Genomic DNA, 24,415 nt, shown 5'->3' with positions numbered 1-24,415 from the left:
CCCGTTATTAAACTGATGCCCAGCAGCCCCCTGGCCCCGTCTTTTCGTGGGGGGCTCGTTTCCCCCCCCCCGACCCTCCCCAGGACAGGCGAGGGGGGTCCCCAGGCCCTTCAGGGGCGCCCTGGGAAAGGAAGAGGGGGGAGGGGAATTTACGCCTTCCAGGGTCATTTGTGGAGGGGCTCAACCCCCGGTGGAGCCGTGGGGGGTCCTGGGCCCTTTTCGGGGGGCGCCCGCCGCGGGTTTGGGGGCCCCGGGCCCGGTTTTGGGACCCTCCCTCCGGTGTTTACCTCGCGGTTGCTATGGTGACGCGTCGCGCTCGGATGGCGCGGGCGGCGGCGTCAGCCAATCAGCGACGAGGGCGGGAACGAGGGCGCGGCGTCACTTTCGGCGCGCCGGGGCGAGGGGGTGAAGCCGGGATGGGGGGACCGCAGGGCGGCCCGACCCAAGCGCTATCCCGGGGGGAGAGGGGGAGGGAATGAGGGCTACCGGGTGCTGTCGCGATACAGAAAATGTCGTGACGCTCGCGGTGGGGGGGGGGGGGCAGGTTGAGTCTCGCTCTATCGCGACAGAGCGGCGCGGAGCCTGCCGGCGGCGGCGCCGCGCGCGGCAGCGTTTCCATGGCGACGTCGGGGGCGTGGTCGGGGGCGTGGCCAGCAGCCCCATGGCGGCTCCTCATTGGCCGTGGGCGGTGGCCGCGGGTTTTCCCCGCCCCTTTGCAGCCCGCCCGGCCGCCAGGGGGCGCCGCAGGCGGAGCGGGGGCGCGCGCGGGGGATGGAGCTGCGCGGGGGGCCCGGTGAGGGGGGGGGGTCCTGAGGGGAAAATGGGGGTCCTGAGGGGACAATGGGGTCCGAGGGGGGTCCTGAGGGGAAAATGGGGGTCCTGAGGGGAAAATGGGGTCCGAGGGGGGTCCTGAGGGGAAAATGGGGGTCCTGAGGGGAAAATGGGGTCCGAGGGGGGTCCTGAGGGGAAAATGGGGGTCCTGAGGGGATAATGGGGTCCGAGGGGGGTCCTGAGGGGAAAATGGGGGTCCTGAGGGGAAAATGGGGTCTGAGGGGGGTCCTGAGGGGAAAATGGGGGTCCTGAGGGGAAAATGGGGTCTGAGGGGGTCCTGAGGGGAAAATGGGGGTCCTGAGGGGAAAATGGGGTCTGAGGGGGTCCTGAGGGGAAAATGGGGGTCCTGAGGGAAAAATGGGGTCTGAGGAGGGTCCTGAGGGGACAATGGGGGTCCTGAGGGGACAATGGGGTCTGAGGGGGGTCCTGAGGGGAAAATGGGGTCTGAGGAGGGTCCTGAGGGGAAAGTGGGGTCTGAGGGAGGTCCTGAGGGGAAAATGGGAGTCCTGGGGGAAAAATGGGGATCCTGAGGGGACAATGGGGTCCGAGGGGGGTCCTGAGAGCAAAATGGCGTCTGAGGGGCGTCCTGAGGGGAGAGTAGGGGTCCCCCAAGAAGGGGGAGCCTGAGGAGGGGTCCTGAGGGTTGGAGGAGTGCTGAGGTTTGGGGGATCCTGAGGGAAAAATGGGGGTTCTGGGGGGAAAACTGAGGGGAAAACGGGGGTCCCTCAGGAGGGGGAGCGTGAGGTGAAAATGGGGGTCCTGGGACTGTGGGGGTGCTGAGGGCGGGGGGCGTGAGGGGAAAATGGGGGTCCCATATTGGGACAGGGTCCTGGGAGGGGCTCGGGGGGCACTGGGGAGGGGGAGTTTGAGGGGAAAATGGGGGTCCCGCAGTGGGGAAGGGTCGTGAGGGGCAAGCGGCGGTTCCCAGACCAGCAGCAATGGGGAGGGTGAGGGGAAGGAGGGGGGAGCAAATAGGAGGGAGGATGAGGGGAATTTGGGGGGCCCGGGGCTGGGGGGTGCCCTGAGGGGGGGTCGTGAGGGGGTGACACAACTGGGGGGTCCTGAGGGGTGATTCCCAGTCCGGGAAGGGGTTCCAGGGATCCCGGGGGGGCTCCCGAGGGGAAACTGGAGGATTTGGGGGGGGAATTCGGGGGTCCCTGAGAAGAAATTTCAGTGTTGGGGGGTGGGGGATTCTGGAGCTGGGGGGGACACGGAGTCCCTGGGGGGGGGGACAAGGGGAGCTGTGGTGCTGCGACCCCCCTGTAACCCCCAAATCTCCCCTCCCGCCCCCCAGATCCCGTCAGGAGAAGGAAAAAGCGTAAAAAGGACAAAAAACCAAAACCACCCCCAAGGTGAGGGGGGGTCAGCGGTGCCATGACACCCCCATGCCCCTTATCCAGAGTGGGGAGGAGACCCACGAGCAGAGCCCCTTTTTGGGGGAGGGGGGGGGGGACACATTCCGGGCCTCCCCTCCCCCTCCAGGGCTATTTTTAGCCCCGCGGGGCCAGGGGGCCTTGAGGTCATTTCTATTTTGGGGGGGTGATGGCCCAGAATGCCCCGCACCTGCCCCCCCCCCCCCAGTCCGGGGGGGCCTCTGGGACCTCCCAGCGCTCCCCTGGCACCATTCCCGGCTCCTCTGCCCCCGTGGGACCACCCTGGGACCCCCCCCCCCAGCATGGGGGAGACCCCCGAAGGGACCAGGTATGGGGGGTGGGGCAGAGAGGAGACCCCAAAGGGATCGGATTTTGGGGAGGGGGGGCAAATACGGGGTCCGCTGGGATCTGGGGGTTGGTGGCCCGGCCACGGGGGGATCCCAGCCTGTGTGTCCATCCCCCCCCAGGACCCCCAGCCCCCCCGGAGAGCTGTCCCCAGACCCCCCCCCGCCGCTGCCATCGCTGTCCGAGGCGCTGCTGGGCTCCGACGAGGGGGAGCAGGAGGACCCCCGGGATTACTGCAAAGGTGGGGACACCCCGCTGCTTTTGGGAGGATCGGGGGGGATCCCCGAGCCCCAGGGTGACGATTCCCCCCTCCCCAGGGGGGTATTACCCGGTTCGGATCGGGGACCTTTTCCACGGGCGCTACCACGTGGTTCGCAAGCTGGGCTGGGGCCACTTCTCCACCGTGTGGCTCTGCTGGGACCTCCGGTGAGTGCGGGGACACCCGGGGGGGGCTCCTGGGGGGTCGGAGGGGGGCTCCCCTGGAATTCTGGGGGGGCCTCCCTTGGCTTTTGGCTGCCCCGGGCAGGAGGAAACGTTTCGTGGCGCTGAAGGTGGTGAAAAGTGCCCCCCAATACACCGAGACGGCCCTGGATGAGATCAAGCTGCTGAAATGTGTGAGTGCCCCCGGCGCCCCCAAACCGGGGACCCCCAAATTCACCCCCATAACCCCCACCCCGTCCCCCCCCCAGGTCCGGGATTCCGACCCCAGCGACCCCAAACGCGAGAACATCGTGCAGCTCATCGATGACTTCAAGATTTCGGGGGTCAATGGTGTCCGTATCCTTTTGGGGGTGGGGGTCATGGGGGGGTACCCTGAGTTCCGTGCACTGTGGGGGTGGGTCCCAGGGGTCTGGGGGCTCCTTAGCTGCCCCCCCTGCCCCAGATGTTTGCATGGTGCTGGAGGTGCTGGGGCACCAACTCCTGCGCTGGATCATCAAATCCAACTACCAGGGGCTGCCCCTGCCCTGCGTCAAGAGCATCGTCAGGCAGGTGAGGGGGGGTCCTGTGTGCCCCCAAACCCCCCCCGGCTCCCTGCGACCCCAAAATGTCCTGCCCAGAGTCTTCTGAATGCCCCACAGCCACCACCCCACAGGAACCTGATGTGTTCCTTCTAAAGCTCCCCATGGGACCCCCAAACAGCCCCCAGATCCCCCCCAGCTCCATATGGGAACCCCAAACAGCTCCCAAATCCCCCAAATTTCCTTGTGGTCCCCCCCAGATCCTCACATTCCCCCTTCAAACACCCCCAACCCCCCAACATCCTCCCAGGGCTTGGTTTGAGGGGGGCGGTTCTGCTCGCCCCACTCCTGGGGGAGCCTCCCCTTGCTTGGGGTGCCCCTTCCCGATTTGGGGTGCCCCTCCCCGATTTGGGGACCCCCTATTGCAGGTGCTGGAGGGCCTGGATTACCTGCACACCAAGTGCAAGATCATCCACACCGACATCAAGCCCGAGAACGTCCTGCTCTGCGTCCAAGAGCCCTTCCTGAGGCACCTGGCGGCCGAGGCCGCGCGCTGGGCACGGGGGGACGGCCCCCCCAGGAGCGCAGGTACCCCCAAAACCCAACCCAGGAGCGCAGGTACCCCCAAAACCCAACCCCGGGGTGCAGGGATCCCCAAAACCCAACCCCGGGGTGCAGGGACCCCTAAAATCTAACCCCGGGGTGCAGGGATCCCCTAAAATCTATCCTGGGGTGCAGGGACCCCCTGACATTCCTGAGGCACCTGGCAGCCTGGGCACAGGGGGATGGGCCTCCCCCCACAGCACAGGTACCCCAAAAATTCACCCCTCGGGTGCAGGGGCCCCAAAAAAATCTATCCTGGGGTGCAGGTAACCCCCAAAATTCACCCCACAGCACAGCTACCCCCAGGAGTGCAGGTAACCCCCAAAATCCACCCCAGGGGTGTATGGAGCTCCAGGGGTGCAGGTAACCCCCAAAATCCACCCCAGGGGTGCAGGTACCTCCTGATCCCCCAAAAGCACAGGTGCCCCCGACCGCCCCCGCTGGGGTCTGGGGGTCCTCCTGGAATTCAGGTACCCCCCGATTTCTCCCCACCTGGGCTGGGGGGGGCCGTGCTGAGCCCTGAGCCCCCCCTCCATGTCCTGTCTGTCCACAGTGAGCTCGGCACCCCAGGAGGAGCCTGTGAGTGACCGGGGGGGCATCGCACGGGGGGTGCTCACCTGGGAGTGTGTGCTCACCTGGGGTGTGTGTGTGTGTCCTCACACCTGGGTGTGTGTGCTCACCTGGGGTGTGTGCTCACCTGTGTGTGTGTGCTCACACCTGTGTGTGTGTGCTCACACCTGTGTGTGTGTGCTCACCTGGGGGAGTGTGTGTGTGTGTGCCCTCACACCTGGGGGTGTGCTCACCTGTGTGTGCCCTCACACCTGGGTGTGCTCACCTGGGGGTGTGTGCTCACCTGGGGGTGTGTGCTTACCTGGGGGGGTGTGTGTGTGTGTGTGCGCCTTCACATCTGTGTGTGCTCACCTGGGTGTGTGTGTGCCCTCACACCTGGGTGTGTGTATGTGCCCTCACATCTGTGTGTGTGTGCTCACCTGTGTGTGCTCACCTGTGTGTGTGTGTGTGTGTGTGCTGTGCTCTCACACCTGTGTGTGCTCATCTGGGTGCATGTGTGTGTGTGCCCTCACACCTGGCTGTGTGTATGTGCCCTCACATCTCTGTGTGTTTGCTCACCTGTGCATGCTCACCTGTGCATGCTCTTCTGTCATTGCACACCTGTGCGGGTATGAGCTCACCTGTGTGTGTGTGCTCACCTGTGCATGCTCATCTGTGTGTGCACACCTGTCCCTGCACACCTGTGCGTGCTCGCCTGTGCACTCTCACATGTTTTTCATGCTTGTCTTTGCCACCCCAAATTGAGGATCCCCCAGTCCTGGCACCCACCCAAATCAAGGACCATCGATCCCAGGACCCCCCAAAATCAAGGAAACCCCCCCAGAATCCCTCCTCCCCCCCCAGGAGCAGCTGTCCCGAGACCCCCCCCAGTCCCAGGACCCCCAAAATCGAGGAAACCCCCCCAGAATCCCTCCTTCCCCCCCAGGAGCGGCTGTTCTGGGAGTCCCCTGATCCCAGGACCCCCCAAAATCGAGGAAACCCCCCCAGAATCCCTCCTCCCCCCCCAGGAGCGGCTGTCCCGGGCACAGCGGCGGCGGCGGCGGCGGCGACAGCGGCGCCAGCGGCACCTCCTGGCCCAGCGCCTGCGGGACCTGGAGCAGCTCCGCGACACCGGGGGGGGGCCGGGGACCCCCAGCGACCCCGGTCAGTGCGGGGGGGGGAGGGGGCACCGGGGGGTCCTGGGGACACCCAGGGACCCCGGCCAGTGCAGGGGGAAGACACTGGGGGGTCCTGGAGACATCCAAAGACCCCAATCAGGGCTTTGGGGGGGGACATTGGGGGATCCTGGGGACCCCAGTCAGTGCCAGGGGGGACCTGGGGGGACGTCAAGGGGGTCCCGGGGCTTGGGAAGGAGGAGAGGGGACCCCAGAGAGGGGAATTTTGTGACATCTGGGGGGGGAGAGGTGGATTGGGGTCCTGGGAGGGGTCCGGAGGTGAGTTGGGGTCCCCAGGGTGGGGTTGGGGGTCTTGGGTGGGGAGGACCCCGAAGAACGACTTGGGGAGACCCCAGGGAAGGTTTGGGGACCCTGGTGATGGTTTGGGGACCCAGCTGGGTGGGGTTGGGAGTCCCTGGCAGCTGCTTTTGGGGGTCCCATGGGGGTTGGGGGGATCCCCCTTTAACCGGCACAAGGGGTCCAGAAAGGGGGGGGGGGGAGGGGGGAGTTAAGGGACACCTGGGAGTTTTTGGGGTGAATTTGGGGGGGTCTCAGGGTCTCTTTCTTCCTGCAGAAGCTCCCCCGGACCCCCCAGAGGAGCTTGGGGGGAGCCCCCCGAGCGGGGCCTCGTCCTCAGGGGTGCACACGCTGCCGGCGGGGGGGTCCAGTGACGGATTTTCGGGGGGGTCCTGCGCCTCCAGAGGGGGAACGGGACCCCCCCGGCGCCCCCCCAGCCCCAGCTCAGCCTCCGACTCCCTGTTCACCCCCACCTCCAGCTCCCTCATTTCGGGGGGCTCCGAGGGGCTCCCCACACCCATCGGTCAGCAGGGAGGGGCACCAGGGGAGGTTGGAGGGCGATTTGGGGTGGATTTGGGGGGCAACTGGGGGTTGGGGGGGGTCTGGAGGGGCAATTTGGGGTCCGGAGGGGCAATTGGGGGTGGATTTGGGGGCCAATTTGGGGTTGGGGGGTCTGGAGGGGGAATTGGGAGGTGTTCAGGGTTGGGAGGGGTCTGCAGGGGCAATTTGGGGGGGGGGATGGATTGGGGGGGGTCTATTGGGGGTGTGAAGGCAATGGGGGCTGTGGGGTGGGGCTGTGGTGGGGCAGGGGGAACCCGAGTGTCCCCCCAACGTCCCCATTGTCCCCTCCCAGGTGAGGGGGGGCTGCCGGGGGGGCAGGAGAACCCCCTGGACCCCCGCTCCGCCCCCCGGCTGCGCATCAAGATCGCGGATCTGGGCAACGGCTGCTGGGTGGTGAGGGGGGGCTGGGGGCACTGGGAGGGACTGGGGGGCACTAGGAGGGACTGGGAGAAGCACTGGGGGCAAGGTTTTGAGGGTCGGGTTGATTTTGGGGTGGTTCTGGTGCAGGTTTGGACAGATTGGGAGGCAGAGGGGTGGGTTTGGGGGGGATTGGGAGGGTCTGGGGGTGTGGTGGGAGGTTGGGGGGGGTTTGTGGGGGGTTTGTGGGGTTTAGGGGGTCTGGGGGTGTGAGGAGAGTTCCGGGGGGAAGCTTGGGGGGTATTGTGGGGATTTGAGGGTGTTCAGGGGGGTTGTGGGGCTCTTGGGGTGGCCCCCCAGGGCAGGGGGTGACCCCCTGTGCCCCCCCCAGCACAAACACTTCACCGAGGACATCCAGACCCGCCAGTACCGGGCCCTGGAGGTGCTGCTGGGGGCGGGGTACGGCCCCCCCGCCGACATCTGGAGCACGGCCTGCATGGTGAGGGGGGGCTCCCCATGGTGAGAGAGGGGCTCCCCATGGTGAGGGGGGGCTCCCCACAGCCCCCATGGTGAGGGAGGGGCTCCCCATGGCGAGGGGGGGGCTTCCCACGGCCCCCATGGTGAGGGGGGGCTCCCCACAGCCCCCATGGTGAGGGAGGGGCTCCCCATGGCGAGGGGGGGCTTCCCACGGCCCCCATGGTGAGGGAGGGGCTCCCCATGGTGAGGGGGGGCTTCCCACGGCCCCCATGGTGAGGGAGGGGCTCCCCATGGTGAGGGGGGGCCCCCCATGGCCCCCATGGTGAGGGAGGGGCTCCCCATGGTGAGGGGGGGCTCCCCACAGCCCCCATGGTGAGGGGGGGCTCCCCATGGTGAGGGGGGGCCCCCCATGGCCCCCATGGTGAGGGAGGGGCTCCCCATGGTGAGGGGGGGCTCCCCACAGCCCCCATGGTGAGGGGGGGCTCCCCATGATGAGTGGGGGCTTCCCACGGCCCCCATGGTGAGGGAGGGGTTCCCCATGGTGAGGGGGGGCTCCCCACGGCCTCCATGGTGAGGGGGGGCTTTCCACGGCCCCCATGGTGAGGGAAGGGCTCCCCACAACCCCCATGGTGAGGGGGGAGCCCCCCACAACTTCCATGGTGAGGGGGGGCTCCCCATGGCCGCCATGGTGAAGGGGGGCTCCCCATGGTGAGGGGGGGCTTCCCACGGCCCCCATAGTGGGGGGGGGGGGCCTCCCCACAACCCCCATGGTGAGGGGGGGCTCCCCATGGCTGCCATGGTGAAGGGAGGCTCCCCATGGTGAGGGGGGGCTCCCCCACCCCTCAGACCCCCCAAAGCCCGCTGTCCCCGCAGGCGTTCGAGCTGGCCACCGGCGATTACCTGTTCGAGCCGCACTCGGGGGAGGAGTACAGCCGGGACGAGGGTGGGTGTGGCTGGGGCGTGGCCTGGGCGTGGCCTCAAAGGGGAGGGGCTTCAGCAGCAACGAGGCGGAGCCGGGGGCGGGGCCTCTGGCAGCCAATAGCAATGGGTGGTGGCCAAGGGGGCGTGGTCTCTTCCAAGGGTGGGGTCCCAACAAGTGGGCGTGGTCTGCATGTAGGGGCGTGGCCAAAAGTGGGTGGTGGCCGCCGCAGGGGTGTGGTCCCTGGCAGCCAATGGGACTGGGGGATTGCCAAGGGGCCGTGGTTTATTTCCCAAGGGGGTGTGGCCAATCACACCATCCTGTGTGGGCGTGGCCACATCAATGTACTCACGTGGCGGTGGGGGCAGGCGAGGGGTGGGCGTGGCTAAAAGGGGCGTGTCCTGCGCAGACCACATTGCCCACGTGATCGAGCTGCTGGGCGAGATCCCCCGGCACGTGGCCCTGGGCGGGCGCTACTCCCGCGAGTTCTTCAACAGGAAGGGTGAGGGCGTGGCCAGAGCTGGGCGTGGTCAGTGGGCGGGGCCAGAGCTGGGCGTGGTCGGTGGGCAGGGCCAGAGCTGGGTGTGGTCAGTGGGCGTGGCTATAGCTAGGCGTGGTCAGTGGGCGTGGCCATAGCTGGGCGTTGTCAGTGGGCGAGGCCAGAGCTGGGTGTGGTCAGTGGGCGTGGCCAGAGCTGGGTGTGGTCGGTGGGTGTGGCCAGAGCTGGGTGTGGTCGGCGGGTGTGGCTAGAGCTGGGTGTGGCTGGGTGGGGGTCTGAGGGGGGTGGGGTTAAGGGCTGGGCGTGGCACTATGGGTGTGGCAGGGGTGGGGTCCTGCAGGTGGGGGTTGAGGCGGGGCCATGCAAATGAGGGGCGGAGGTGGTGCCACACCCCAAAGGGGCGTGGCCACATGGAAGAGAGCAGAGCTATGGGTGGGGTCATGTGAGGGGCGTGTCCTGACCACACCCAGTGGGCGTGGCCAGCCAACCCTTCCCCCACCCTGGGATGGGGGGGCGTGTCCTTCCCTGGCCCCTCCCCCCGAGCGAGGGCTGTGTGTGACCCGTGGGGGACGTGTCCCGCGCCGGCCCCGCCCCTGACCCCGCCCCTCCCCAGGTGAGCTGCGGCACATCCGGCACCTGCGGCCCTGGGGGCTGCGGGCGGTGCTGCAGGAGAAGTACGAGTGGCCCCGGGGGCCGGCGGCCGCCTTCGCCCGCTTCCTGCGGCCCATGCTGGCCTTCGAGCCCGCCCGCAGGGCCACGGCCCGCCAGTGCCTGCAGCACCCCTGGCTCCGCCCCTAGCCACGCCCACTGCCACACCCGCTGCCCCGCCCCCGACCGCAATAAACCAGGGGCACAGGGGGGCTCGTGGTGCTGCTCCTGGGGTTTTTATTGGGGGTCTTGGGGGGCCTCAGAGTCCTGCGGGTGCATCGTGGTCCTAGGAGGGTCCTGAGGGGTGTTCTGGGGTCCTGGGAGTGTCCTGGAAGTGTGTTGGGGGTCCCAAGGGTGCATCGTGGTCCTGGGGGTGTCCTGGAAGTGTGTTGGAGTCCTAGAAGTGTCTTGGGGGTCTTTTGGAGTCCTGGGAGTGTCCTGGAAGTGTGTTGGGGGTCCCAAGGGTGCACTGTGGTCCTGAGAGTGTCCTGCAAGTGTGTTGGGGTCCTAGGAGTGTCCTGGGGGTCTTTTGGGGTCCTGGAAGTGCGTTAGGGGTCCCAAGGGTGCATTGTGGTCCTGAGAGTGTCCTGCAAGTGTTTCAGGGTCCTGCAAGTCTGTTAGTGGTCCTGAGGGTGCATCGTGGTCCTGGGAGTGTTCTGGAAGTGTTTTAGGGTCCTGGGAGTGTCCTGGAAGCATTTTGGGGTCCTAGGAGGGTCCTGGAAGTGTTTTGGGGTTGTACGAGTGTCCGGGGGATCTTTTGGGGTTCTGGGAGTGTCCTGGGAGTGTTTCGGGGTCCTGCAAGTCTGTTGGTGGTCCTGAGGGTGCATCGTGGTCCTGGGGGTGTCCTAGAAATGTTTTGGGGTCCCGAGTGCTTGTTTGTGGTCCTGGGGGTGTTTTGGGCTCCTGGGGGTACCTTGTGGTCCTAGAAGGGCTCCCAGAACTGTGCCGGGGTCCTGCAGGGGAAGGTCCTGGAGGTGTTCTGGGGTCCTGTGGGGGGTCCTGGGAGGATTTGGGGTGGTCCTACAGGGGGTGGAGCAGTGCCCTGGAGTGTTTCGTGGTTTTGGAGGAGTCCTGGGGGATCCTGGAGAACTCCCAGGCGTGTTTTGGGGTCTTGGGAGTGTCCTGGAGGGTGTTGGGGTCCCGGGGGGTTCCGTCAGGGTCCGAGTGTCCGGCTCAGGCGCGGGGCAGGTGGGAGATGATGCTCTGGACAGCGCCCGAGGTCGTGCCCTGGCCGCCGATGTCCGGCGTGTGCGTCTGCGGGAGGGCGGAGCCAGGGGAGGGAGGGCGGGGCTCGTGGCCACGCCCACATGTCCGGGACCACGCCCATCGGGCAGGTGGGGGGGCGGGGCTTACCCGGGGGTCGTCCAGCGAGGCCAGCACGGCCTGGCGGATGGTGGAGGCGTGGCTGTGCAGCCTGGGGGCGGGGCAAGCACGGGCCACGCCCGCGTCAGCGAGCCACGCCCAGCCCAGCTGCTGTGGGAACCCCCCAGGTGAGCCCCCAGAGGCCCCGCCCTGCCCCCCGCACACCTGGATCAGGCTCCGCCCCCTCCCACTGAGGAAGCCACACCCCCTTTTAACCCCAGCCCCTCTCAGGTGTTCCCCACTCTGCCCCACCCCTCCCAGGTGTGTCCTGCCCCCCCAGGTGTGCCCCGCCCCCCAGATGTGCCCCACCCCCTGCCCCGCCCCTCCCAGGTGTGTCCTGCCCCCCCAGGTGTGCCCCACCCCCTGCCCCACCCCTCCCAGGTGCGCCCCAGCCCCCGAGGTGTGCCCCACCTCTCCCAGGTATGCCCCACTCTCTGCCCTGCCCCTCCCAGGTGTGCCCCGCCCCCTGCCCCGCCCCTCCCAGGTGCACCCCCCCCCCCGAGGTGTGCCCCACCCCATGCCCCAGCCCCCAGGTGTGCCCTGCCCCTCCCAGGTGTGCCCCACACCCTGCCCCGCCCCTCAGGTGTGCCCTGCCCCCCGAGGTGTGCCCAGCCCCTGCCCCGCCCCCCAGGTGTGCCCCGCCCCCTGTCCCACTCCTCCAAGGTGTGCCCCAGCCCCCCAGGTGTGCCCCAGCCCCCCAGGTGTGCCCCGCCCCCCAGGTGTGCCCCAGCCCTGCCCACCGCAGGTGGTCCAGCATCATGCAGGCTGCCAGCAGCGCGGCCGTGGGGTTGGCGATGTTGCGGTTGGCGATGCTCTTCCCGGTGTTCCGCGTGGCCTGGGGGGGACACGGCCCCTCAGGAACCCCCCCCGGGTTGCTCCCAGTCCCCCCCAGTGCTCCCAGTACACCACGAGACCCCCCAGCCCCTTCCCAGAGCTGTCGAATCCCCCAGCCCCTCCTGTCACCAGCAGCTCCGGTCCCACCAGTAATGTCCCAGTGCCCTCCCAGTGCTCCCAGTGTCCCCCCAGCACCACCAGTAACGTCTCAGTGCCCTCCCAGTGCTCCCAGTGCCCCTCCAGTAACATCCCAGTGCCCTCCCAGTGCTCCCAGTGCCCTCCCCAGCCTCACCAGTAACATCCCAGTGTCCTCCCTAGTCCCACCAGTAACGTCCCAGTGTCCTCCCAGTGCTCCCAGTGTCCTCCCCAACCCCACCAGTAACGTCCCAGTGCCCTCCCAGTGCTCCCAGTGCCCCTCTGAACTCCCCCAAAACCCCCCCCCCCCCAGACCCATGGTCTCCTACACAGCGTAGTCATGACCACCAATAGGTGCCAGGACCAAGACCGGGCCCCTCCCCCAGCCCTCCCAGTCCCCCCCAGTGCTCCCAGTGCCCCTCTGCACTCCCCCAAAACCCCCCAGGCCCCCCAGCCTCACACATGGCGTGACTGACGCTGGGAACGAGCCCGGCTCCCCTCACCAGTGCTCCCAGTGACCCCGTGCTGGCCGTCCCCGTGTCCTAAACCCCCCCAGGACCCCCCCAGGACCCCTCCAGACCCCCCCAGACCCCCCCGGACCCACGGTCTCGAACACGGCGTAGTCGTGGCCGTAGTTGGCGCCGGGCACGAGGCCGGGCCCCCCCACGAGCCCGGCGCAGACGTTGTTGACGATGTTCCCGTAGAGGTTGGGCATCACCATCACGTCGAACTGCTGCGGCCGCGACACCAGCTGGGCACCGGGGGGGGGCAGGGGGGGTTACTGGGAGCACTGGGAGCACTGGGAGCCGCGGGGGGAGGGCAGGGAGGGGGGGATGGGCAGACCTGCATGGTGGTGTTGTCCACGATCATGCTGCGGAACGTGATCTCGGGGTACTCGGCCGCCACTTCCTGGCAGCACTGCAGGAACAGCCCGTCCCCCAGCTTCCTGCGGGTGACAGCCCCGGGAAAGGCGGGATAGCCCCGGGAACGCCCCCAAAAAAATCCGGGATAGCCCCGGGATCACCCCCAAAAATATCCGGGATAGCCCCGGGATCTCCCCCAAAAATATCCGGGATAGCCCCGGGATCTCCCCAAAAAATATCCGGGATAGCCCCGGGATCGCCCCCAAAAAAATCCGGGATAGCCCCGGGATCACCCCCAAAAATATCCGGGATAGCCCCGGGATCTCCCCAAAAAATATCCGGGATAGCCCCGGGATCGCCCCCAAAAAAATCCGGGATAGCCCCGGGAACGCCCCCAAAAAAATCCGGGATAGCCCCGGGATCACCCCCAAAAATATCCGGGATAGCCCCGGGATCTCCCCAAAAAATATCCGGGATAGCCCCGGGATCGCCCCCAAAAAAATCCGGGATAGCCCCGGCATCGCCCCCAAAAACATCCGGGATGGCCCCGGCATCGCCCCCAAAAACATACAGGATAGCCTTGGGATCTCCCCCCCCCAAAAAATCCAGGATAGCCCCGAGATCGCCCCCAAAATAATCCGGGATAGCCCCGAGACCGCCACCAAAAAATCCGGCATATCCCCCGGATTCCCCCCCAAAAAAATCCGGGATAGCCCTGGGATAGCCCCCAAAAACATCTGGGATAGCCCCGGGATCGCCCCCAAAAACATCTGGGATATCCCCGGGATCGCCCCCAAAAAATCTGGTGTAACCCCAGGGATGTTCTCCACCAAAAAGTCCAGGATAGCCCCAGGATCCACCCCAAAAGAATCCGGGATAGCCCCTGGATTGCCCCCAAAAAATCCAGGATACCTCTGGGATCCCACCCCCCCCCCCAAGAAAATCCAGGATAGCCCTGGGAGCCCCTGCAGCCCATCCCCCAATTTCCTGTGGGGCGAGGGAGTGGGTTCAGTGGGATTGACCCCCCCGAAAAATCTGGGATACCCCTGGGACCCCCCCCAACTCCCCCCAGGCCTCCCTAAACACCTCTGGGACACCCCAACACCCTCCCTCAAAACCCTCAGCACCCCCAGAACCCCCCTCAAGACCCCCAGGACCCCCCAAAACATCCCCAGGCTTCCCCTAGGACCCCCAAAAGCCCCCCAGGAACCCTCAAAACACCTCCAGAACCCCCCCAGGACCCCTAAAAAAACCCCAGCTCCCCTCTAGGACCCCCGGCACTACCTCGAGACCCCCCCAAATCTCCCCCAAGACCCCCTAGCACCCCCCAAAACCCAAGAAAACCCCTCCCTCGCTGTCCTATAGGCTGTGCCGAAGGCAGCACCTCCCCTCAGATACCCCAAAGATCCCCCCAAAACCCCTCAAGGACCCCCAAAACCCCCCCAAGAACCCCTAGGACACCTCCAGCCTCCCCCCAGCACCCCGACCACCCCCAGCCCCACCACCAAGACACCTGAAACGCGCCAAGAACCCCCCGAAACACCCCCAGAACACCTCTGAACCCCCCCAGGACCCCCCTGGGACCCCCCCGGGACCCCCAGCCCCCCGTACATGATGTTGGCCTTGTGCACGGCGGTGACGCTGCGCCGGGCGGCGGCGCGGGCCAGCCCGAAGGCGTAGTGGGCGATGCGGCGCGAGCGGCCGGCCGTGATGATCTTGAGGCTCTCCACCACCCCCGCCACGCTCTGCGGGGGCACGCGGGCGTGGCACGGGCGGGGCACGGGCGTGGCGGGGGCGGGGTCTCAGTTCTGGGGTGTGGCAGGGGTGTGGCCTCATCCTCAGGTGTGGCATCACCCTTGGGCATGGCACGGGTGTGGCATCACCCTTGGGCGTGACATCACTCTTGGGTGTGGCGGGGCGTGGCCACAGCCCTGGATCTGTGACCACCCGTGGGGTGTGGCATGGGCGTGGCCTCCCTCTTGGGTGTGGCCTCAGCCCTTGGGTGTGGCATGGGCGTGGCGTCACCCCTGGGTGTGGCCCCAGCCCTTGGGTGTGGCACGGGTGTGGCCCCATCCCTGGGTGTGGCCCCAGCCTTGGGTGTGGCACGGGTGTGGCCCCATCCCTGGGTGTGGCCCCAGCCTTGGGTGTGGCACGGGCGTGGCCTCAGCCCTGGGTGTGGCCCCAGCCCTGAGTGTGGCACGGGTGTGGCCCCAGCCCTGGGCGTGGCCCCAGCCCTTGGGTGTGGCATGGGCGTGGCCTCAGCCCTGGGTGTGGCCCCACCCCTGGGTGTGGCCCCAGCCCTGGGTGTGGCCCCAGCCCTTGGGTGTGGCACGGGTGTGGCCCCAGCCCTGGGCGTGGCCACCCCCAGCCAATGGAGCTGCAGTATGGATGGGGGGGAGTGGCCTCCTCCAAGGGTGTGGCCTTGGGGGGGTGGAGCCCAGGAAGGGGTGTGGCCACTGGTAGCCAATGGGGTGGGGCTATGGGAAAGGGGGTGTGGCTTCCTCGAAGGGCGTGGCCAGCACTTTGTTGCAATGACTGGAAGTGGGCGTGGCCTGGATTTGGGGGTGTGGTGCTCACTCAGGGGTGTGGTCATGGCCAGCCAATAGGGCGGAGCTATGAAAAAGGGGGTGTGGCCAGTGCTAGCACAGGGGGCGGAGCCAAGCTCAAGCGGGTGGGGCAGGGGGCGTGGCATAGCCCAGGGGGCGTGGCATTGCCCGGGGGCGTGGCCAAGGCAGGACCCACCTGGGGAGTCCCTTTCACCTGGGGGGCGTGGCCCACACAGGGTCAGAAGGAATAACCTGAGTGGGCGTGTTGGGGTGTGGCCCAGGTGGGCGTGGCCAGGCCACGGCCCCTCTCCCCCCCGGTGCTTTTTGGGGGGGTTTGGGGGGTTTTTGGGGGGGTTTCCGTGCCCACCTCGTGCTCCAGGGAGCTGTACTCGCCCTCGGTGTTCTCCCTGACGATGAGGATGTCGATGTCGCGGTGCCGCGTCTCCACCCCGGGCAGGCTCTGGCAGTGGATCACGTTGGCGTAGAGATCCAGGCTGGTCCTGTTCCCGCCCAAAAAGATGCAAATCCACCCCCAAAAAGATGCAAATCCACCCCCGAAATTTCTCCCACTCCGCCTCCCAGTGCTCCCAGTGCCCACCCCCCTCCCAGCACCCACCTGATGAGGTTGTTCCGGGATTTGTGGCTGGGGGGGAGGTTGTGGTTGGTCTCGATGTTCCCTGAAAGGTGGGAAAATGGGATCAGAGCAGGATTTGGGGGATTTTGTGGAGATTTTGGGGCTTTTGACGGATTTCTTGGTGTGGTCCCTGACCCTTGAGGGCCACGCCGTTGCGCCGGATGGCCGTGATGGCGTTCTGGACGTCGTCCTCGGGCGCCTCCGAGTTCACCCGAACCTCCTCAAAGTCCACGGGGACGCAGGCGTGCCTGGAGGGGCAGGAGGTCATGGATGTCCCCCTATGAGTGACCCCAAATCCCCCCCACCCCCAAAAACTCCAAAATCCTGCAAAAAAAAACCCCAAAACCTCATCCTACACCCCAAAAACTCCCAAATCCCCCCCTTTGCTGCTGCTGCTGCCCCATGAGTGACGCCAAATCCCCCGATCCCAAAAACCCCAAATCCCCGCGACCCTGCACCCCAAAAACCCCCAAATCCCCCCCCAAGCCCCACCTCCCACAAATCCCCCACTCCCCCAAACCCCACACCCCAAAATCCCCCAAACCCCCCCAACCCTGCACCCCAAAAACCCTCAAAGCCCCCAAACCCTGGACCCCCAAGTCCTGCTCACCCCAAAACCCCCCCTCTCACCCCGCACCCCAAAATCCCCCCCCCACGTCCCCTCCCATCCTCAGGGGGGGCGGGGGTCCCCAAAAAGGGTGGGGGGTCCCCACCTGAAGACCTCCTTGACGTGCAGCATCAGCTCGGGGCCGATGCCGTCGCCCGGGATCAGCGTCACCGTGTGGCGTCCCCCGTACTTGGCGGGGGGGGGCTGTGGGGACACCGGGAGGGGGGGGTCGGGCTCAGCATTGGGGGTCCCCACCCCCCCAAAGCCCCTCCTTCTGTCCCCACCCCCCCCTCCTTCCCCCATCTTCCCAATCCCGGCATCCCCCACCCCCCAACGTTGAGCCCCATTTATCCCCCCCCCCTCACCCCCACCCAGGGATTTTTGGGGATCCCCCCACCCCCCCTGGTGTTTCTGGGGCCCCCCCACGTGGTTTTTGGGGTCTCCCTCAGTGATTTTTGGGGCTTCCCTGGGTGGTTTTTGGGGCCTCTCAGTAATTTTTTGGACCCCCCCCCCCCCGCTGGTTTTTGGGATTCTCCGACGCTTTTTGGGGCCCCTCCAATGGTTTTTGGGGCCCCCCCTTGTGTTTTCAAGCCCCCCCCATCCCGATGATTTTTGGGGTACTCACGATGCTGCGTTGCTGTGGGGGGAGAAAATGGGGCCGTTAGTGACGGGCAGAGCTGGGGGGGTCAGGACCCCCCCAAAATTCCCCTCAAACAAGCCCCAAACCCCAGCCAGGAGCCCCCCCGCCCCAAAATGTGGCGCTCAGAGCCACCCCCAGTTAAGGGGGGGTGGGGGAGCTGCCACCAAACCCCCCCAAGAGGGGGAGAAAGGGGGTGGGGACCCCCCAGCGCAGGTCAGGGGGTCCCCGTGAGGCCCCCCAGGTGTTGGAGGGGTTTTGGGGGGGAGGGGGCACTCACGGGGGGGAGGTGGAGCCGTTCGGCATCGTGGGAAATCCCGGCCTGGGGAATCCACACCTGGAAGGGGAGGGGTCCCGTGGGTGAGGGGGGGTCCCCAGACCCCCACAGACCCCCCCAAAGAACCCAACCCCCCCACGAGACCCAGAACTGCCCCCCCAAAAGGACCCAGCCCCTTCCAGGGACCCCCGACCCTTCCCCAAGGACCCTCCCCCACTTCTCCCAAGGGTCTCAGGTGCTCCCCGCCCAAAGGGCCCCCGCCCCCCCTCCAAAGATCCCAAACCCCCCTCCCCAAAACAGCGCAGGAGCACCCCCAGGACCCCTCCATGATCCAGGACCTCTCCCCAAATGCCTCATTAATGCAAAAACCGTAATTAAGCTTATCTAATTAAGCTCCACATTGGCCCCGGGGGTCACTCGAGGGCATTTCCCACCCGGGACGCGCCCCCGGCCCCCCCATTTTGCGACCCCCCCCCAGGAAATGTCAGCCAATCACAGCGCCAAGCGCAGCCCGGTCCCGCCCACCCGGCGAGGCCCAGCCAATCAGCACCCGCGAACCAGGGCCACATCCCCTCAGGAGCCAATCAGAGCCCGGTCCGCCGCTTTCTAGCCCCTCCCCCCGTGAGGGCGCGCGCCCCGCCTCAGCGCGCGCACCAGCCGATCACGCGCCGCCGGTGCGGCGGGGACCGGCGGGAACCGGCGGAAACCGGCGTGGGTGGGGTCCCCGGTGTGGCGGACTGGGCTCTGGTTGGTCACTCACCGCCTGCGGCCGCAGCGCGGCCCGCAACAGGCGCCGTCGCGCCGCTGTCAATGCCGCCGCCATGATGCTCCCCCCCGGCGGCGCAAGCTCTCGCGAGATCTCGGCGCCGCCCACGCGCGGAGATAGGGCGATGGGTTTGAAACCTCGCGAGAGTTCCCTCACGCCGCGGCGGCCATTTTGTGCCTGGGAGTGGCGGCGGAGCGAGGCCTCGCGGCGCGGGAAAGGCGGTGCCGCCTAAGCCGTTTTGTCCCGGAGCGGCGACGCCTCAGCGCGGAGACCTTTCCCCAGCCGCGCTTCACTTTGAGGGAGAACAAAACACCCCACAACTGATAACGAAGGGGGAGAACGGCAGCCACCGCCCCACAGCCGTCGCTATGGCAACGCCGAGACCTGTGCATGCGCCGGGCGCGGCCCCGCCTCTCGTGACTCCGCCTCCGGCGCCACAAGAGGCGCGGCCGCCATTTTACCGGCGGGGCCGCTGCGCATGCGCGGCTTTGCCCCGCCCCTGTCGCCTTGGCCGCGCCCTCATCTCCCCTCGGCCCCGCCCCGCCGCCTCCACCGCGGGCCACGTCGCTCACAGGCCAGGCGGCGCGCTCGCTCCCCATTGGTCGGCGGGCGCGCGGGAGTCCCGCCTCCAATCTCTGATTGGTTTTCCGGCGCCGCGTGGCGGCGCTGATTGGCTGCTTGCCGCGGGGGCGGGGCCGGAGGGCGGGTGCGCGCGGCCGATCATGGCGGGTGCCGGGGCGCTCCCGCTGCTGCTGCTGCTGCTGGCGGCGTCCGGGGCCGCGGGTACGGGGGAAAGGGGGGTCCTGTGAGGGGGAACGGGGTCTTATGGAGGGGCCCCGCGGCCCGTGAGGGCTGTGAGGGGTCTCGGAGTCCGTGAGGACCGAGGGGGTCCTTTGGGGGTGGCGGGGGTCGGGGCCGGTGAGGGGCCCGCGGGGTCTGTGAGGGCCGGAGGGGACCGGGGGTCCCTTGAGGGGGGTCCCGGGGCCGGTGAGGTCTGTGGGGGGACCCCAGGGGAGCTGGGGGCCCATTGGGGATCCCCTGGGAGTGCGGGGTCCCGGGGCATTGGGGCCCATGGGCGGCTCAGGTGGGTTTTGGGGGGAGAATTTGGGAGGCCCGGGTGAGGGGGGGTCGGGGGGGTCTCTGGGGGTGTTTCGGGGGGCTCAGCTGAGCGCGGCGATGTTTTAAGGCGGGGTTCGGAGCCACCTCGGGACATCGGGGCCCCATTGCGGGGCCCGGGGGTCTCTTGGGGGTCAGTCCCGAGTCCCTGCGGGTGCTGAGGGGGGGTCCCTGCCGCCCCCTCCCCAGGCGAGCCGTGCCCCGAGCCCACCATCGCCCCCTCCTATTACACCACCTCGGACGCCGTCATCGCCTCCGAGAGCGTCTTCGTGGTGGAGATTTCCCTGGTCTGCAAAAACGGCGCCCAGGTGAGACCCCCGCGGGGTGGGGAGGGGGAGGGGGGCGTGTGAGGGACCCCCAGACCCCTCCCGGCCCCCGCTGAGCGCCCCCTCCCCCGCAGAACGTGGCTCTTTACGCCGATGTGAACGGGAAGCAGTTCCCGGTGACCCGCGGGCAGGACGTGGGCAGGTACCAGGTGAGCCTGGGGGGCTCAGGTGAGCCTGGGGGGCTCAGGTGGGGCTGGGGGGCTCAGGTGGGGCTGGGGGGCTTCGAGGGACTGGGGGGGGTCCCTGGCAGGGTCTAATGGGGTTGAGCTGGGGGTGGTTCCAGGAGGGGTTCTGGGCAGCTCAGGTGGGTGGGGGGACTCAGGGAGGGGCTGGGGGAGTTGGTTTGGGGGTTCAGGTGAGCTTGGGGGGGATTCAGGTGAGTGGGGGGGGTTTCTGGGTGGGTTCAGGTGGGTGGGGAAGGTTCTGAGGGGTTCAGGTGAGTGGGGCGGGGTTGCTTTGGGGGCTCAGGTGGGTGGGGGGACCCTGGGAGGGGCTGGGGGAGTCGGTTTGGGGGTTCAGGTGAGCGTGGGGGGGTCGATTGGGGGGGGATTCTGGTGAGTGGGGGTTTCTGGAAGGGTTTGAGGGGGCTCAGGTGGGTGGGGGGTTCTGAGGAGAGTTTTGGGCAGCTCCGGGGGTCTCAGGTGAGTTTAGGGCGGGGTCCCGGTGGTCCCAAACCCCCCCTTGTCCCATTCCCCTCCCCCCAGGTGTCGTGGAGCCTGGAGCACCGCCAGGCCCAGTCGGGCACCTACGAGGTGAAGTTCTTTGATGAGGAATCCTACAGCGCCCTGCGCAAGGTGAGGACCCCTCCCCAAATTTTGGGAGGCTCTCAGGACCCCCCATGAACCCCCCAAATCCTCCCTGACCCCTCCTGGCCTCCCCAGGCCCAGCGGAACAACGAGGACGTGTCCCGGATCCGGCCCCTCTTCACCGTCAACGTCGACCACCGGGTGGGTTTGGGGGGATTTTTGGGGGGTCCACGCGAATTTGGGGGGGTTTTGGGGGGTCCCCACCTCGAGTTTGGGGGAGGGTGGAGAGGCCATGTGGGGTTTGGGGGGAAATTCGGGGGATTTGGGGGTGTTGGAAGGTCCTGGGGTGGCCGTGGTGGCTCTGAGGGGCGACTTTGGGGTATCGTGGTTGTTTTTGGGGGGGAGGGGGATTTTGGGGTGTCCCCGAGTTTTTAGGGAAGGTGCTGCTGCGGTTTTGGGGTTGCCCCAGATTTTGAGGCTAGCCTGGCTTTTTTTAGGGGTGTGCCACAAGAACTTTGGGGTTCCCCAGGGATTTTGTGGGATGAGCCAGGAATTTTGGGATGCCACCCTGAGATTTTGGGGTGTCCTGTAGCTCTCAAGGGCGTCCCACCAGGATTTTGGGGTGATGACACCAGGATTTTGGGGGGGATCCCAGGGCTTTAAGAAGCCAAACAGGGCTTTTGGGGTGTCCCAGGCCATTTTTGGGGGGGGGGGTCACACCAGGATTTTGGGCTGTCCCAGGGCTTTGAAAAGCAGAGCTGGAATTTTTTGGGATCTCCTTTTTTGGGGTCTCCCTTTTTCGATTACCCCACTAAAATTTTGGGACCCTGCAAGAATTCAATAACCCAGCACCGAGACACCGGGGGGTGCATTTCGGGGAGCTCCAGAGCCCTGCGGGGTTCGGGGGATTTTGGGGGGGGCTCAGTGGGAGTGGGGAGGGGTCCGGGGGGTTTTGGGGTGCTCCGGTGACCCCCAAATTCCCCCCCAGGGCGCCTGGAACGGGCCCTGGGTGTCCACGGAGGTGGTGGCAGCGGCCATCGGGCTCGTGGTTTATTACTTGGCCTTCAGCACCAAGAGCAGCATCCAGGCCTAAAAAAAACCCCAAAAACCCCAAAAACAACCCCAAAAACGCCCCCCCAGGGGGTTCTCAGCTCCTGAGGGAGGGGGGGGATGGGGCACCCCTAAAATTCCCACCCCCCATCCCAAATTTGCGGGGTGGGGGGAGGAGCGCCCTGAGAGGGAACGGCGCCGCTCAGGGGTGACCCCCCCCAAATTGGGGGGGGGGGGGGGAGGGGGAGGAGTGAGTGGAGACCCTAAAATTGGGGGGGGGGGGGTTGGGAGGTGCCCCAATCCCTCCCCGCCCCCCTGTACCCCAATAAAGGTGTCCCCCCAAATTGGGGGTCTCGAGGGGGCATGTCCATCCTTTAATTCCTGGGGGGGAGGGGAGAGTGGGGGTCCCCCCAAATTCCCAACGAATTGGGATGGGGGGAGGGGGGGGAGGCTCCCCTCTGTTTGTTTTGGTTCTCCCCCCCCCCCCGCCCGCGCCCTGATGACGTCAGACCCGCCCCCTCCGTGACGTCACCGCAGGGAGGGGGGGCCGGGGTGATTTTGGGGGGCCCTTGGGAAGGGGTGGGGGCGAAATTCCCGGAATTCCAAGGCCCTGATTGCCGGGAATGGGGAGGGGGGGGCCACAGTTCCAAATCCCCCCCCCCCTCCCCCACAAACGGTGGGAGGGGCCCGGAAATGCGGGGGGGGGGTCCCAGGGGGGGTCCCCAACACCCACAGGAGGTCCCCAAGTGTTTGGGTCCTTTTCTCTCCGCCCCCCCCCCAATTTTTGGGGTCTCTTCCCTAAGGTGACCCCAATATAGGGGGGGGCTCAGCCCCACCCCGGGGTTCCCAGATATTTGAGGGGGGGAGGGTCCCTGTTACCCCCCCGAAATCGGGGGTCTCGCACATTGGGGAGGGGGTGGGGGGGTCTCCTTCTTCTTCCCCCCTCCCCAAATTAAGACCCCGATACCCCAGGGGGGTCCTTTTCCCCCCCAAATTGGAGCTCTCACCCCTCCAATGGGGACCCAAACCCCCCCCCCGGGGCTCCCTTCCCCCCCAGCCGGGGGTCGCACCCCTCCAAGGGGGACCCCAGCACCCCGGGGGGACCCTCGGGGGTCCCTTCCCCGCCGCCCCCCGCCCAGGGTGTGGCCGGGGGGGCGTGGCCGAGGCGCGGTGGGGGCGTGGCCGGGGGGCGTGGCCTGGCGGGGGGCGTGGCCTGCGGGCGGATTATGTCAACCCCGCGGCAGCCGCAGCCCCGAGCTGGGAGCGGCAGGAGCAGGTACGGCCCGGGGGGCTCCGGGGGGGGATTTTGGGGGGGTCTCGGGGGTCCCCGCCATTGCGAGGGACGCCGCAGACCCCGGAGGTTCCGGGCCGGGGGGCGCCGAGAGCGAGGAGCGGCTCTGGGGGGGTCCCGGGGGGCTGCTTTGAGGGGATGGGGAGGGGGGAAAGGTGGGGCTGCGGGGGGGGGTTTAGGGGGTCTGGGGGCGTTATTGGGGGGGTGGGAGGGGGTGACGATGGGGCTGGGGGTTTAAAGAAAGGGCTGGGAGGGGGTTAAAGTGGGGCTGGGGGCTTTGGGGGGGTCTATGGGGTCTCTGTGGGGCTGAGGCAAAGGGGGGCTGGGGGTGTCCATAGGGGGCTGGGAGAGGTAAAGATGGGGCTGGGGGCTTCTGGGGTTTGGGGGGGGGGTCTGGGGTGTTTATGTGGGGCTGGGCAGAGGTGAGGGAGGGTCGGGAGGGTCCATATAGGGCTGGGAAGGGTAGAGGTGGCTCTATAGGGTTTCTGTGGGGTTGGGCCAGGTGGGTCTGGGGGCTTGTTAGGGGTCGGGGGGCTTCTGGGGGGGGTTATATGGTGTTTAATGGGGCTGGGCACAGGTAAAGGGGATCTATGGGGTCTGGGGGGGCTGGGCACAGGTAAAGGGGGGTCTATGGGGTCTGTGGGGGACTGGGCACAGGTAAAGGGGGGTCTATGGGGTCTGTGGGGGGCTGGGCACAGGTAAAGGGGGGTCTATGGGGTCTGTGGGGGGCTGGGCACAGGTAAAGGGGGGTCTATGGGGTCTGTGGGGGGCTGGGTGTGAGCTCCAGGTGGGTCTCAAGGTGCTCCGTGGGGCTGAGCAGGTCACAGGTGGTTCCATAGGGGATCTATGGGGTCGGATCGGGGGGCGCAGGTGGTTCCATAGGGGATCTATGGGGTCGGACCAGAGGATACAGGTGGTTCCGTAGGGTAGGTGGGTCTATAGGGCCCGGCTGAGGGGCGCGGGTGCTTCCATAGGGTCGGACCGGGGGGCACAGGTGGCTCTATAGGGTCGGGCCGAGGGAAAGGGGGAATTTGGGGTCGGCTGGGGGGATCTGTGGGGTTGGGCGGGGGGAAAGGCGGCCCTATAGGGGCTCTATAGGGGGCTAGGACGGTGGGAAAGCGGCTCTGTGGGGAGGGGGCTCCTTCCCCAGGCGGGAGGAGCGGCGGGGCCGGGGCTGGGGGTCCTGGGGGGGCTCTGGAGGGTCGGGGATGAATTTAGGGGAGGCCCTGGGGGGGTTTTGGGGAGTCGGGATTGAAGGAAAGGGATCCTGGGGGGGCCCCGGGGGGGCGGCGCTGCCTGGGGAGGGGGCTCGGGGGTCTTTTGGGGGCAGACACCGAGTGGGGAGGGGGAGTCCGGGGGGCTCTGGGACCTTGTTTTGGGGCGGTTGGGGGGGGTTTTGGGGTCTCCATAGGGCCCAGGAGCTCATGGGGGGGAGGGGCTGGGGGCTCAGTGGGGTCGCTGTGGGGACAGGGATTGGGGGGGGGTTCTATGGGGTCCCCGACAGCCGCGGGGGGTCTCTGTAGGGTCCCTATGGGGTCTCTATAGGGTCTCTGTAGGGTCCCTGGCGTCCAACAGATGGGTGGGGTCGGCGGGGGGGGGGGGAGCGGCCCCGTCACCCCGCGCGCGCCCCCC

General features: G+C 67.4%; 3 protein-coding genes across 3 annotated transcripts; 2 read left to right on the top strand and 1 right to left on the bottom strand.

Annotated features, from left to right (window-relative positions):
- The first annotated feature begins 2,506 nt into the window (after positions 1-2,506).
- SRPK3 (SRSF protein kinase 3) lies at positions 2,507-9,765 on the top strand. Its single transcript, XM_068998127.1, has 15 exons — positions 2,507-2,532; positions 2,672-2,790; positions 2,867-2,975; positions 3,076-3,163; positions 3,239-3,326; positions 3,433-3,539; positions 3,937-4,096; positions 4,665-4,690; positions 5,689-5,824; positions 6,410-6,655; positions 6,986-7,086; positions 7,442-7,549; positions 8,401-8,470; positions 8,856-8,948; positions 9,559-9,765. The coding sequence occupies exons 1-15, from the start codon at positions 2,507-2,509 to the stop codon at positions 9,741-9,743; spliced, it is 1,662 nt and encodes a 553-aa protein (XP_068854228.1). The 3' UTR covers positions 9,744-9,765.
- Positions 9,766-9,807: 42 nt separating this feature from the next.
- On the bottom strand, positions 9,808-18,717 carry IDH3G (isocitrate dehydrogenase (NAD(+)) 3 non-catalytic subunit gamma). The gene is made up of 13 exons (XM_068998277.1): positions 18,249-18,717; positions 17,492-17,548; positions 17,200-17,211; positions 16,681-16,778; positions 16,103-16,215; positions 15,950-16,010; positions 15,701-15,833; positions 14,399-14,532; positions 12,768-12,870; positions 12,529-12,675; positions 11,696-11,790; positions 10,947-11,007; positions 9,808-10,847 (listed from the first exon to the last, which is right to left on the bottom strand). Exons 1-13 carry the CDS (start codon positions 18,309-18,311, stop codon positions 10,767-10,769), a joined length of 1,158 nt encoding a protein of 385 aa, XP_068854378.1. The 5' UTR covers positions 18,312-18,717; the 3' UTR covers positions 9,808-10,766.
- Positions 18,718-18,935: 218 nt separating this feature from the next.
- SSR4 (signal sequence receptor subunit 4) lies at positions 18,936-21,575 on the top strand. The gene is made up of 6 exons (XM_068998273.1): positions 18,936-19,037; positions 19,560-19,678; positions 19,771-19,845; positions 20,401-20,490; positions 20,578-20,643; positions 21,431-21,575. The coding sequence occupies exons 1-6, from the start codon at positions 18,977-18,979 to the stop codon at positions 21,533-21,535; spliced, it is 516 nt and encodes a 171-aa protein (XP_068854374.1). The 5' UTR covers positions 18,936-18,976; the 3' UTR covers positions 21,536-21,575.
- The last annotated feature ends 2,840 nt before the right edge of the window (positions 21,576-24,415 follow it).

The sequence above is a fragment of the Aphelocoma coerulescens genome, chromosome 31 (assembly GCF_041296385.1).
Source record: "Aphelocoma coerulescens isolate FSJ_1873_10779 chromosome 31, UR_Acoe_1.0, whole genome shotgun sequence".
NCBI lineage: Eukaryota > Metazoa > Chordata > Aves > Passeriformes > Corvidae > Aphelocoma > Aphelocoma coerulescens.
Note: the sequence above shows the minus strand (reverse complement) of the source record. Positions and strands in the feature narration are given on the sequence as shown.

Coding starts and splice junctions, on each gene's coding strand:
- SRPK3 (XM_068998127.1), top strand. CDS start 2,507: ATGGGGGAGACCCCCGAAGGGACCAG. Junction 2,791..2,866: donor CCCCCGGGATTACTGCAAAG/GTGGGGACACCC, acceptor CCCCCTCCCCAG/GGGGGTATTACCCGGTTCGG. Junction 2,976..3,075: donor TGGCTCTGCTGGGACCTCCG/GTGAGTGCGGGG, acceptor TGCCCCGGGCAG/GAGGAAACGTTTCGTGGCGC.
- IDH3G (XM_068998277.1), bottom strand. CDS start 18,311: ATGGCGGCGGCATTGACAGCGGCGCGACGGCGCCTGTTGCGGGCCGCG. Junction 16,216..16,680: donor CACGTCAAGGAGGTCTTCAG/GTGGGGACCCCC, acceptor CTGCCCCTCCAG/GCACGCCTGCGTCCCCGTGG. Junction 15,834..15,949: donor TCCCGGAACAACCTCATCAG/GTGGGTGCTGGG, acceptor GGGCGGGAACAG/GACCAGCCTGGATCTCTACG.
- SSR4 (XM_068998273.1), top strand. CDS start 18,977: ATGGCGGGTGCCGGGGCGCTCCCGCTGCTGCTGCTGCTGCTGGCGGCG. Junction 19,038..19,559: donor GGCGGCGTCCGGGGCCGCGG/GTACGGGGGAAA, acceptor CCCCCTCCCCAG/GCGAGCCGTGCCCCGAGCCC. Junction 19,846..20,400: donor AGGACGTGGGCAGGTACCAG/GTGAGCCTGGGG, acceptor CCCTCCCCCCAG/GTGTCGTGGAGCCTGGAGCA.